Source organism: Furipterus horrens, unplaced genomic scaffold (genome assembly GCF_987537825.1).
Source record: "Furipterus horrens unplaced genomic scaffold, mFurHor1.1.pri manual_scaffold_6, whole genome shotgun sequence".
Taxonomy (NCBI): Eukaryota; Metazoa; Chordata; class Mammalia; order Chiroptera; family Furipteridae; genus Furipterus; species Furipterus horrens.
Window position 1 is genome coordinate 98,757,643 of NW_028327176.1, and position 12,861 is coordinate 98,770,503.

A 12,861-nucleotide genomic window follows, 5' to 3' on the forward strand; every position below is an offset into this window, starting at 1 on the left:
CCCACGCATGCTTTTATTGAACGGCGATGCCTGACAGGCCGGGGTGGCCAACCCAAATGAGGGCAGGAGCCAAGGTCCATAAAGGGTGGCAGGAAAGTTTCTTTTTGCGGAAATTCAATCTGTTCCTAGAAAAAAAAAAAAAAGCTTCATATACTGGTCCTCTGGACTTCACTCTGGTGCTTTCTGCTGTATTATCATTTTGGCTTCTTTCATGTCCAAGGTGTTACTTTCACATTTGGTCTGCTCACCTCCAGCCTTATCCCCTCCTGTTCAGCCTTCATACTGCTAGCTGCCGCGTCATCTTTTAAAACTGCAAATCGAATCCATAATTCTCCCATTTAAAGCCTTTCAGTGGTTCCCCATTGCCTGCTGAAGTTGCAATTCCTTAGCTTCGCAAACTTCTCAGCTGTCTGTCCTTGTTATCTTTTAAGCCATTTCATGCAAGTCTCCCAGGCCTGTGCACCACACTCTCCAGCCATTTCATACTGTCTTTCAGGCCACAGTCTCCCAAGCCTCGTGCATTTATTCGCACATATAATTCCCTCCATCTGGAGTGCCCTGGTGACATGAATGGGACAGTGACAGCATCGGCTGTGCAGTGCAAGGGGGACTGAATGCTGATGTGGTGAGGTGGGGGTGGCACTTTCAGCTAGTGTGTCCAGAAATGGTCCCTTGAGAAGGTGACTTTGAGCAAAGGCTGAAGGAAGTGAGGGGGTGAGCCATGCAGATATCCAAGGGAGGAGCATTCCAGGTAGAAAGAATAGCAAGTGCAAAGGCCCTGAGATGGGAATTTGCCCAGTACTTTCAAGGAATAATTGCATCAGAGTAAAGGAGGAAGGGATGGGGCTCTTGAACTGAAACAATTCCCACCTTCTTCTGTGGCCAGTTGTGCTAATGAGGAACCAGTGGCTAGGCTGTGAAATGCTTGAAGGGTTAAGATCACTTCACTTATGAAAGGAGAATTGGTCTAAAAGTGGATCTAAAAGTATCAGAGTCTGGACTTGACTTTCTTCCAAAGTGTGCTCACACAGTAGCAACAAAGCCATTTTAGACATTTTCACCCTGGTAATCGAAAACAGAAACCTTTTTGAGGATCCGGCAATGTTTAGGTCCAGGACTGGGTCAATGATCCTCATCTGTAGGGCCTCCTTGGGGTGTTCAGCCCACATCTGACCAATCGTGTTCTCAGCAGTAATTTATTTTATTAGTTCTTTCCTCTCCCTATTTTATCAAAGTCCCAGAAATGTCATATATAGACCTTCCAAGAGCTTGGATAAAATTGTGAATTAAGTCATCATACCTTCCCCAACCTGTTTTATTATTGTGGTAAATCATATACAATGTAGCATTTATCATTTGAACCATTTTTAAGTGTAGCGTTCTGTGGCATTAAGTACCTTCACACTGTCTAGTAATTATCACCCTCATCAATCTCCAGAAGTCCTTAACCTCCCCAACGGGGGGGGGGGGGGGTCTGTACTCAATGGAGCACCTGCTCTCTGCTCCCCTCCCTCAGCCCCTGGCAACCACCATTCTCCTGCTGTATCTCTGAATTTGACTACTTTAGGGACCCTGCACAAAAGGAATCATACGGTATTTTGTGTATTAGCTTTTGTGACGGGCTTACTTAACTTAGCATATTGTCTTCAAGGTTCATCCATTAGCATATGCCAAAATTTCCTTTCTTTTTAAGGCCGAGTGATGTTTCATTTATATATATATATATATATATATATATATATATATATATATATATATATATATCGTCGTCGTCGTCAGCAGCCGTCCGTCTCAAGAGACGATGGTGTAGCTTCTTAAGAGTCTATCTGCACCGCCGAGAATGGCTGTGCAGTCCGACTCGGGAGTGACACGGTATCTGTCTCCTCCCGTGTTGAATCGACATCTTGCGATGACGCTGGAGTGTCCTCTCCAGTGAAGCTGAAGCTACAGAGCCTGGGCAGGGTGATATGGAGGGTCTGCTGTTGCCCATGCAGCAGACCCCCCCTCTCTTCGCAGCTGAAGGGTCCAAGGGAAAGACGGAGTCAATACAGCTTGGCTTCAGGTGCGCCGCAGGAGTTGCCGGTGTTGACTACAACGTCAAACCGCCTTAGGGACTCCGGCTCCGGATTTTCTGTCGGGGTTTACTCCCTTAGCCTTTCCCCTGAAGAGGTATGCCGCAAGGCAGCGGAGGTTTTTTGGAGTCAGAGTTTTCCTTCTCTGATGTGCCCTGACTGGAAGATCGAACCAGCGACACTCAGCTCGCAGGCCGACGCTCAATCCACTGAGCCAAACCAGCCAGGATATATATATATATATATACACACACACACACCCCATATTTTTTGCTCCATAAGAAGCACTTTTTTTCCCCCAAAAAGTGGGGGGAAACATCTGTGCGTCTTATGGAGCGAATATTGCATCACAGACTGTGATGTGTATTACCTGACCTGGAGTTCCCAGAAAACTAGAAGAGTGCTTGAACCTTAAAGTCTCTCCTCATTTGTTAATAGCAGTGATGATGGTTCTTAATACTGCTGTTGACTGCTGTTCACTTTACATAATTGAAATATTATTCTGTTGTATTTTATTAAATATTTTAGTACACCATTTGGCTCATGATATTGTTTTCTTGTTTTCCTCCTCTAAACCTAGGTGCATCTTATAGTGTGAAATATACGGTGTGTATATATATATATATACACACATATATATATATATATAGATAGATAGATAGATAGATAGATATCACCTTTTTTTATCCATTCATTCATCTATGGACACTTGGGCTGCTTCTGCCTTTTTGCTATTGTGAATGATGCTGCTATGAACACGGGCATACAGATACCTGCTTTCACCTCCTTTTCTCCCCTTCCTTAAAGGTACTCTGGGCAGGAGCACCTTCTGACTGTTCGAGTCAGTTTCTATGGCTGTCCTTCTCCCCTTCCAGCTACTTTGCTCTATTAACTTGATTGATGATTGTTCCTCATTAGCTCAAGCCCCAGCCACCAGGAAATTAGAGGCTGGATAATTCACATTGAAAATAAACGGATGGTGACCTTTCCTGTGTCACTCCTTGGGAAGTCACTGATGCTGCAAGAAATAGAGACAAGGATTTGCCCAGGGCTGGGTGTTCTGATGCTTAGAGGGTGGCCCTTCAGAGTCTGGGGACTATAGTAGATTGACAGTGTTCTTGGGAGGGGCAGGGAGAGTGAGAGGGCACATCCTGGCCAGAGCTACAGGGCATCTCTTCAGAGGGCCTGGCCCATTGACTGTAGCAGGGCCTGGATGAAGCCAAAGCCATGGTTTCAGGGGCCCCTGGGCCAGCCCACCCCACTCAGCCATTATAGACTACACTGTTCTTCTCAGGCAGCTGACCTAAACAGCTCTTGAGCTTGAACAACAGCAACAGCAACAACAACAAAATAGATGCAAATTGCAAAAGAAGGTTACATTTAAAAAGTTCACACATTTTCAAAATAGAGGGGCCCAGCCAGATAGGAGAGAGATGGGTCAACATGGATGAGTATAGGTGTGGGAGTCAGCCAGCGACATCAGGACATGGGTCTTGTCAGCTGTGGGCTTTGTCCAAACTCTCTGAACCCTAAGAGCCTCAGTTTCTCCATTTACAAGTGGGTAGAGGGTCATTGTCAAGTAACCCTAGCTGTGCATCAGTATAATCCCTGGGTGCTTTTAAAACACGGGATGCCTGAGCACCATTCCTGGACATACTGATTTAATTGGTTGGGGGCGTCAATAGTGTTTATAAATTTCTCCAAGTGGTTTTAATATGCAGTCAAGGTGGCAGATCTCAGGCCTAAAATGTAGTAGACCCTCTACAGAGGGTAGCCCTCCTCAGCCCTCATTCCATGCCTGCAAACATTCCATGAAGCACATTCCCTTCTTCACACTGAAGAGCCTCTGGCATCAGCTACCTTGGTTCATATCCTGAAGCTCCATGAGGGTGAGCGGGATTCTTAATAGAGCAGGGCCTCAGTTCTCCCAACAGTAAAATGGGATTAAAAACAGCATCCACTTCATAGTTTTCCATGCAAATTAGGAGAGATAACTTAACATGTAGCTTGGAGACAGTAAACACCCAGTAATTGTTGGCTCTTATTGTGAGAACGTCACTGTCAAGTCAGGAATCTCCTAGTCTCCACTCCAGCCAGCCCTTCTTGCCCTCTGCAGAGAAGCCTATGCTCCCCTCCCCTACAGGGGCTGTCCAGCTCCAGCTCCAGCTCTCTTGCTGAGCCATGTTCCTGGGAGATGCCTGGTGAGAACTTGGGATCCGATTGAGTCAGACGTATTTGTAGACTTGACTCACCAGGTCTTAAAACCAGAAGATTGCCCTGTGGTTCTCATGACGTTCCTGGAAAATAAAAGAAGTGAATATTATTGGGCTGAGTTCATCAAACACTCAACCCTCCCTTTTGTGTGCCGGGCGTTCGAAAGGGGCAGGCAGCAATCCAGCCAAGTCTGAACCATCAAAGGCAGGGGCCGGCAGCAGTGCTGAGAGATGTTGCTTCTCCCACAGACAGGTCTGGTCCTCTTCCCACAGACTTCTGCCTCTCTGCTTCCCCAAGGCCACACAGTTTCTCCTCACTCCAGGCTCCTGGGAAAGTGTTCCCAAGGGCTGCCTCTGGTGAGGTGTGTCAGAGCTGAGCTATGCTGGAGGGCTGTCTGTGGGCTGGGAAGGGGCCATCCAGACTCCAGAGAACAAGAAAAGGAAAGTTCCCTTCCTAGAGCCAGAGTTTCTGGGGTCTTGCACTGAAACAGCAGCCAGGAAGGGTACTCGTTTCTCTGATGCCTCCTTTTCTCCACACCCTGTATCCCTGCCTATAGTAAGTCTGCCTGTTTCCATGTCCCAGCTCACTGTGGAATCTACTGCTCTGCATCCCTAGGGCTACAACTGTAGCAAAAGCCACTGTAATTTTGTAATTTCTCACCTGCACCTGGAACCTCCTAACTGGTCTCCCTGCTCTTATTCTGTCTACCTTCTGCTCAATGCAGCCAGGTGAACTTTTCAAAATACAAAACTGACCATGTCACACACACCCTTATGCTTAAAAATTTTCCAAAACTTTCCATTGCTCTTACGATAATGGCAAAACTCATTAACAAGTTCAACAAGGCCATGTGTATCAGGATTTGGTTTGGCTATAAAACAGAAAGCTCAGTTTAACAGGGGTTTGGATAGATTTTATTTTCTCATATGAAGAGCCTGCAGTTGAGTGAGCTAGGATTGGCTAAGCAGTTCCTCAAAGTTTCAGGGACTTGGTTCTCTGCTTTATCATCCCTAGCATATGGTTTCTACCTCATGGTACAAGAGGGCTGCTTTAGCACTAGCCACTGCAACCACATCCCAGGCACAGGAAGGAGAAATTGCACACAGCACTTCTACTTGCATCCTTCCACCCAGAATTTAGTGACATGGTTACAGGTAGTTTGAAGAGAGACTGAGAAATGTAATCTTTATTCTAAGTGGTCCTGGGCTAGCTACAAAGGAGATGAAAGAGGAGAATGGATCTTGGGTGACCACTGACAGTGTTTATCAACACTAGCTCTCCAGACCCCCGCTCCTCTTTTGAGCTTCAACTCCCTCCTGCTTCCTTCACTTCCTCTCTCCACTCCTGTCATACTGGCTTTCTTTAGGAGGCCCACATATTCGCAACACTCCTTCCTGCCAGAGGCCCTTGCTCATGCTTCAGGGAATCTTCCTTCATTAGATCAACCCCCATAGAGCATGTGGCTTGTGTCACTGTTGCAATTACATATTTGTTTGTGTAATTATGGTATGATTTTCTGCCCTCGCAATGAGGTCAGGGTTTAAGTCTGGTTTTGCACACTGTGGAGCATTCTGCTGGACATACTTACTGTAGGTCCTCAATAAATATTTGTTGCATGAATTAAAGAATGAATTTAGCTATTATCTAATACACATTAAGCAAACAAACAAATAAACAAGCAAAAAACGAGGCTAGGACTCAGCAAATGACTTTCCCTGGACAAGTGGTGGAGGGTGGCAGGAGGGCTGGGGAGAGGCAGCTGAGTATGGAAGAGTTCTAAGTGATTTGTTCAGATCAAGTAGGCCCTTGGGTGTGGTGGAGGAAACATTGAACTGAAACTCAGGAGACCTGTTTTCTGGTCTCAGCTCAGCCGCGAGTAGCGAGTAGCGGGCCACTGCCTGCAGAGAGTGAGAAGCGGTCAGATGCTGTGTGTATTTGAAGGCAGAACCTACAAACATTGCTGGCAGATAGAGGGTGGGGCAGTGTGGAAAAGAGCGGGGTCAAGGATTAGTCCTGCGGGTTAAGCTGAACAAACGGAAGGTCGTTTACTGAGAAGGGGAAGAGAATGAGAGAAGCAGGTTTTACGGAGGTGCTACACCCAAAGGGCTCATTTGCAAATGAATGGCAGGTTCCCATAGCCTGCTGGCCCCACACTTCAACTTTTCCACAGGCTTCCCCTGAGAAAGCCAAAGCCTCAGGCTGGTGGGTGTGCCAAGTGGGTAAAAAAAAGATTAGGAAACAAGAAAGTCAGCCTATCAAAGTGCATAGTTGCCAGCCAAGAAATGATTTATCCTGACTCAGTAATAAGATTGAACAAAAAGGGGTCAGAAGACCGTGCCCTGAAGGCCTCGTAGGAAGTGGTCACTTTCTGCTCTAGATCAGTGATGAGGGAAAGCATATCCAAGCATGGTGGCTGCAGAAATCTTCAGAACTTCAGAAAAGTATAATCCCATCACATGACTAATATTCTTCGTGTGTTTTCTCTCAATCTTCATTTTACAGTTTTCTATAGGCCGTTGAACTCATCCACATAACATGATTTGGCAATTTCCTTTGCTCACTAAACAGTAGAGCACATGTTGCTAAATTGCTTTCTGAAGAGGACGTACTGATCTATTTTACTATAAACAACATATTAGAATGCCTCTCCCCTGACAATCTGGTCAGCAATGAGTATTAGCAGGAGAATACTTTCACAATTTTACAAGTGAAAAACTGCAATTTGTTATATATAATTATGTCAATCCATAAGCACTATTTTGATTTGCAATTGTTTTATTTCTAGGATGAACACTTCTCTAATGCTTATTAGTTATATATAGTTTTAATATATATTTCAGTATACATTTCTTTATATTTTCAATATATATTTCAATTCATAATTGATTATTTTAATTTACAATTAAATATATATGTAATATATTTAACATGTATGATATATAAGTATATATATTTAATATGTATATTATATACTTTTTTATATATTGTACATCTTCAAAACTGGCTTTTGCAAAGATATTTGCAGGATGGTACCAGGAACCAAAATCATTGAAATTTAGTTCAACTTCTTCCCCATCTCAAGAAGTAGCATCACCTCAAACTGGTTGGTCGTATGTATGAGGAAGATGTGGGGAGCATTGGGGAGAGAAAGGAGTGCCAGAACTGGAAGATTTGGACTCAGTTGTTGGATGACCCTGGTTCACATGCCAGCCTCTAATTCACCTGAGTGAGGGTGTGGCTCCGAGTGTCACTAGCAAACCAGTGTGAATGAATAGCTGGTGCACATCTGTTGTGCAGCTCTTTGGCATTTCTGCCCCAGTCTGACCTGCCACATGGGTTTTGGTATCCACTGAGAGGCAACCTGAGCGCTCCTTCAGGGTAGCACTGCTGTCTGGTTTGGCTGTGTTTCCCAAGCCTGGTACAGCATCTAGCACCTAGGAGGCCCTCAGTACCTATTTGTTCTGGGACTGAATGATAGACGACTAGGAGAGAGAAGACACTGTTCTCTGTTCTGTTCTCAGCTGTGTCATGAAATAGCAAGTCCCTTTCTCTTACTGGCCTCCATCTCCACATTTAAGTAGTTAGTTATAGTAAAGATTCCTTCTAACTCTGAAATTCTGTGAAATCACTGAGCCCATCTTTGCTTTAGTGTCTTCTTCTGTGAAACAGGATGAAAATATCGACTTCCTATTAGGTTGCCAGATAAAATATGGGACACCCAGTAAAATTAAGATGTCAGATAAACAAGGAATATGTTTTTTAGTATAAGCATTTCCCCATTATTGCATAGACTCCATAAATAATCAAAGCCGAATGATTAAACAACATGCAGCTGGATCAGCTTATTGCATTTGGAGTTGTGTTTCTGGACCGATGATGATAATATGGCATTCATTCAACAAGTATTTATTGAGCATCTACTCTATGCCAGACACAGCTCAGGCCCTGGTGACACAGCAGAGAATGAAATAAACAGTGTCTCTCATTTCAGAGGGCTTACATTCTAGTTAACAAAAAAAAAAAGCTACATAAAATGTCAGTTGCTCTTAATTCTCAGGAGACTAATAAAGCAGGATAAGGGTCAGAGACCATGTGAGGGGGTGAAGGAAAGAATTAAGGAGTCTGATTAATTGACTCTCTGTACCTGAGAGCCCCCAACCTCCACAAAGAGCCGTGTCTGTAACAGCAAGGCCCTGATATTATTTTGTAGCAATCACTGAAGCTGCATAAAAATTATGTCATTGATCCAGAAGCTTATGTCCCAAATCAGGGATAAAATGATCAGCTGTGGATGGAAGAGACCTATAAATCATTTAGCCCAGATTTTAGCCCAGCTGAGGCTGCAGCCAAGTTTCCTGACAGCCAGGTGAAAGTTCTGGGAGGAGATGTACTTCTTAAAAAGGTGCTTCAGTTTTTCAGTTTGATTTGCCAGTCAGGTTGGGATGAGTCCTGACAACTTGATGATTTTTGAAGTTTTAGCTGAAACAACAGTGAAGGGCTTCCTTCTTTAAGAAATCCTCACAACCCCTTTTCTCCCAAACCAGTGTTCATGGTTCAAGGTTTTGCTGGAGGTTCTTAAGCTAATGGCAGGAGAGGCCACTGCTCTTATTCCCCTGGCAGCCGAGAGAGGCCATCAGCATCAACACTATTACTATTTTCATGATCATATTAGACTTATAGGTTGCTCCGCTACACCTGGTTACTCTAATTTCTACAATCAGAAATCCTATGCTTTATTTGCCAAGCTTGTCTATTTGGTCTATACCTTTGCTACCCTCAGTGTGGTCCCCAGACGAACAGCATCCTCATAACTGGCTAGAAATGCAGGGTCTCTGGTCCCACCACTGACCTGCTGATTCACAACCTGCCCTTTTTCAATGTCCCTGGGGAATGGCATGCACAGTAAAGTTTGAGGAACGCTGCCCTAGAAACATTCTGTGTGCTTGCTTCTGTTTCTTTTTACCCACGAGACTTCTATTTGGTTTAATATAAAAGGCTCTTGTCTGCTACAAGAGTTGGATGTGTGACACTCATTAACATCTTTCTCAAATAAATCCAGATCAAGTTTGGAGAGTTTCTACTTTATTGTTTTCAACTCATAGGAGCTATGTGCTTAGAAGTGTCTGTGATTCTTGCTTTGCAAAATAAGATAATCACAGAAACCTGAGGAAATTGTGGCTGGTGGAGGACAGGAAGTTCTACGAAAGCCAACAGCAGAAATTACCCATGACATTTCTACCAGAGTAGTTTGCAGGCACACGGGTGGCTCCTCCTCAAAGGTTGTGCCTTCAGACATAATCCCCAACCACACCAATTGGACATCCTAACATCTGGGGCCCGTGAGCACGTTGTTGGGCACTGAAGTCAGGACGGATGAGGGAACAAGCTCTCACCAGATGATTAGGGGTTCTCTGAGTCTCAGCCAGATGTAGACGAAGGAACAGCTCACCCGTGATGACTGGTTAAGAGCACACGTGTTCACATGCAATGGGGGATGTGTTCATTCATTGACTCTTTCATCATGTCACTCTCCCCAGTATAATACACTGAGGCAATCAATCAAGTTCTGCTTTGGAAAGGCATGAAACCCCTGGAGGGCTGGGCATACAGGTGGGCACCCAAACAGACAATGTGGAAAGCCAAGAGCAGGCACTCTAGCTGGAATTGGGAGAGAAGCCTCAGAGACTTGGATCTGGTAAAACTCAAAACTGCTTCCAGGGTGAGCACGGACTATCTATCCAAATGCAGTGAGCAAAGTGGCTGAGACTGCTGAGCTAAGTCGTTGGCATTGATGTGGATCCTTTGATCTGAGGTTGGTAAACTTTGCTACCATACCCAGTCCCAAAGAGCTGCCACTCTCTTTCTACCTGGAGGCTCAAGGGATTAGGAGAGAAGGAACATAAAAGGAGGTTTGTCAAGTGCTTCCAGGTCTTGAGTGCTGCCCACTGTGAACTTAGATCAAGGGTTCAAGTTGAAGACCTTTGAGGGCAGATTGATCAGTCCTGGACGGGTCCTCAGAGGTCACTGGGCCCAACCTTCTTGTACAGATGGGGAAATGAAACCAAGCCCCCAAGAGGGGATGGGACTGGCCCAAGACACCAGGACGTTTTCTGGCAGAGTGAGAATCAGCAGTCTTCTGGCTCTTGGCCCCAAACTCTTGCAAATCCCCCTCACCCCCCCCCCCCCGAGAGCTTGGCTTTTCTGGGACAGTGGTGGGTGCTGTTTGTTGAACACACTTCTGCTTCTGGGAAGAGTGGGGAAGGCCCTTCCTTCCACAGTCTGCACTTACTGTCCTTGGCAAGGCTGCCTCCAGACAGGTTGCAGATCAGTCCCTGCCTGGAACTCCCTCCCTGTCTTCACAAGAGGTGCCACCTCTCCAGACCTGAGTGGAGAGTCTCATCTGCCAGGATGCAGCGACCGGCCATGAGTCTACTGCCTGGAATCCCAGGGCTGGGTGCCACACCTCTCCCACTTTGTACTTGATATTTTCACTGCTCAGATAACTCTTTCTTCCCTAGTAGATTTCAAATCTGGGCATAGGAAATAAACTCTCATCTTAGTTCCTGCCTCTGTTCTTCAGTACCTAGCGTGGAGCTGGGCAGAAAGTTGACGATAAATGCCTGAGTGACCCTTTCTCGTTTCTTCCCTGGCAGATTCAGAGCCCAGTACCTTGGACTCCCAGTCTTCGACCACCTTGTTCCTCTCCTCCGAGGAGCCCGGTCCCTCCACCGCCGCCCTGCCTTCCCCCTCCTCCTCCTGCGAGCCCAGGGCGTTTTCTCCCGGCCCCTCCGTGCTGCCCCCGCTGCCGCCCCCACCGTTCCCGGCTGCCCCGGCGCCTTCGGGCTCCTGCGCTCCCCGGCGCTCTGGCCTCTGCTCCGTGGTCGCCTCCTCTCCAGAGGCTGCGCCGCGCCTCCTTGACTGGCTGCCGGGCTGCCCCTCGGGCACCCCTCCTGGCGTCCAGGGGGATGAGCGGGAGCGGCCGGCGCCCGTCCAGGGCCCTGAGAGGGGCCGGGCCCCGCGCCAGGGCACCGCGGGCAGCGAGAAGGGCGCAGAGGACCAGGGTGTCTCCTCGCCGCCCTGCGCCCCGCCCGCCGCCCCAGCGAGCTTGGAAGCCAATGTTGGGGACATCCTGTTGGAGTTGCGGACAATGAATGGCCACCTGGACGTCATAGCGAGGGCCCTTACTAAGCTGGCTTCGTCCCTGGGGCCTCAGCCCCAGCCCTTGCCGGATGCCGCGGATGCCAACTAATGCAACCGGCACGCGACAGTGCATCTGAGCCACGCTCAGCAAGGGATCCATGAGGGCACTGCGCACCCCCGCTGTCAGTCACCCGTGAGCCACGCAAACCCAGCAGAAGAGGGGATTACTCTGATCAACAAACTTAGCAGCATGGACCTCCGCTCGCATTCCACTCTGAAATGATGGCTCTTCGCACATCCTCTCCCATGAGAGGCTTTCTCAGCACCCCGCTCTCACAGCTGCCTGCTCCATCCATCCACTCCAACGGGCTCTCCTGGCCCCTCAAAAGTCCTTCTCTTGTTCAGGAAAAGGTCTTGAGCTCTTTTCAGAAAAAGCGCCTTAAGACGGTGGTGGGATCGTGGGACAGATGCTCAGAGAACCAGCCTGTCACGCCCCACACCTGTGACTTCTGGGAAACGTGGAGGGAAGGCAGGTGCAAAGCGTGTTACAAAAGCAGTAGTTCAAGGGCAGCTCCAGGCTTTCTCTCTTGAGTTGTTGATGGTGTACCTGATCTCTGGTGACTTTTATATTTCTTTAAAAAAATACTTTGGGGAAAGTTTATTTTTTTCTCATTATAATCAAATTTCAAGATGTTTGGAAAATAGAGAAGTGAAAAAAATCTGATGTATTTGGAGAAGGGTGGAGTATTTAAGTCTTTCTTATGAATTAGAAAGTATTTTGTGTAATAAACAAAATGTTTATACGTGCTGCCTGGTCTTGGCTTCTGTCTGCCACATTTCTTCCTTTGCAGGGACTCCGCTTTTTCTGTTCTTAGTTTCTTGTCCCAGCTCTCCCTTATCCTTGAGTCTTGTTTCAACTTTTCTCATGCTTATAAAAATAAGCTTCTGAAGGTTCTCATGATTCTTTTCCCAAACTCCAAGATCTCCCTAAATTGGGTAAATTCACCCCTTTTCTCTGGGTTGGAGCAGAAACCCAGTCACAGAGTGACTGGCAATGTGGAGGAAGCCGGCATTCCCTGGCCTCTGCTCACTAAATACTAGGAACACCTCCTTCCTCAACTGTGACAACCAAAAAAAGTCTCCAGATTTTATCAATGTCCCGTGGCTGAGACCTAAATGGAATTTCAGAAATCAGGAATAACCTGTGGCCTCCAGGATCTGTTTTCCCAAATGAGGCAGGTTCTTCTCACCTTCCTATTTGAATTAGAATTTTAATAAAATGTGATCATTTGCCAGAAGCAAATATACTGCTCTTTTTCCAGAAACAAACCAGGGGTCAGAAACCAGATTGCAGAGAGTAAAATCCCGTCCCTGAACATTTGCAGGGCTCACAGCTGGTGCGCTGGCAGTTGTTTGGTCTCTGCACTCAGGAACC

At 46.6% G+C, this 12,861-nt stretch overlaps 1 protein-coding gene across 1 annotated transcript in view; it reads left to right on the plus strand.

Moving 5' to 3' along the window:
• Window positions 1-12,158, plus strand: part of RUNX2 (RUNX family transcription factor 2) — a 235,420-nt gene extending 223,262 nt beyond the window's left edge. Inside the window, exon 6 of the mRNA XM_090282516.1 lies at window positions 10,940-12,158. Within this exon, the coding sequence (XP_090138642.1) occupies window positions 10,940-11,535 (596 nt within the window). The 3' untranslated portion in view covers window positions 11,536-12,158. The remainder of the gene's footprint in view (window positions 1-10,939) is intronic.
• The last annotated feature ends 703 nt before the right edge of the window (window positions 12,159-12,861 follow it).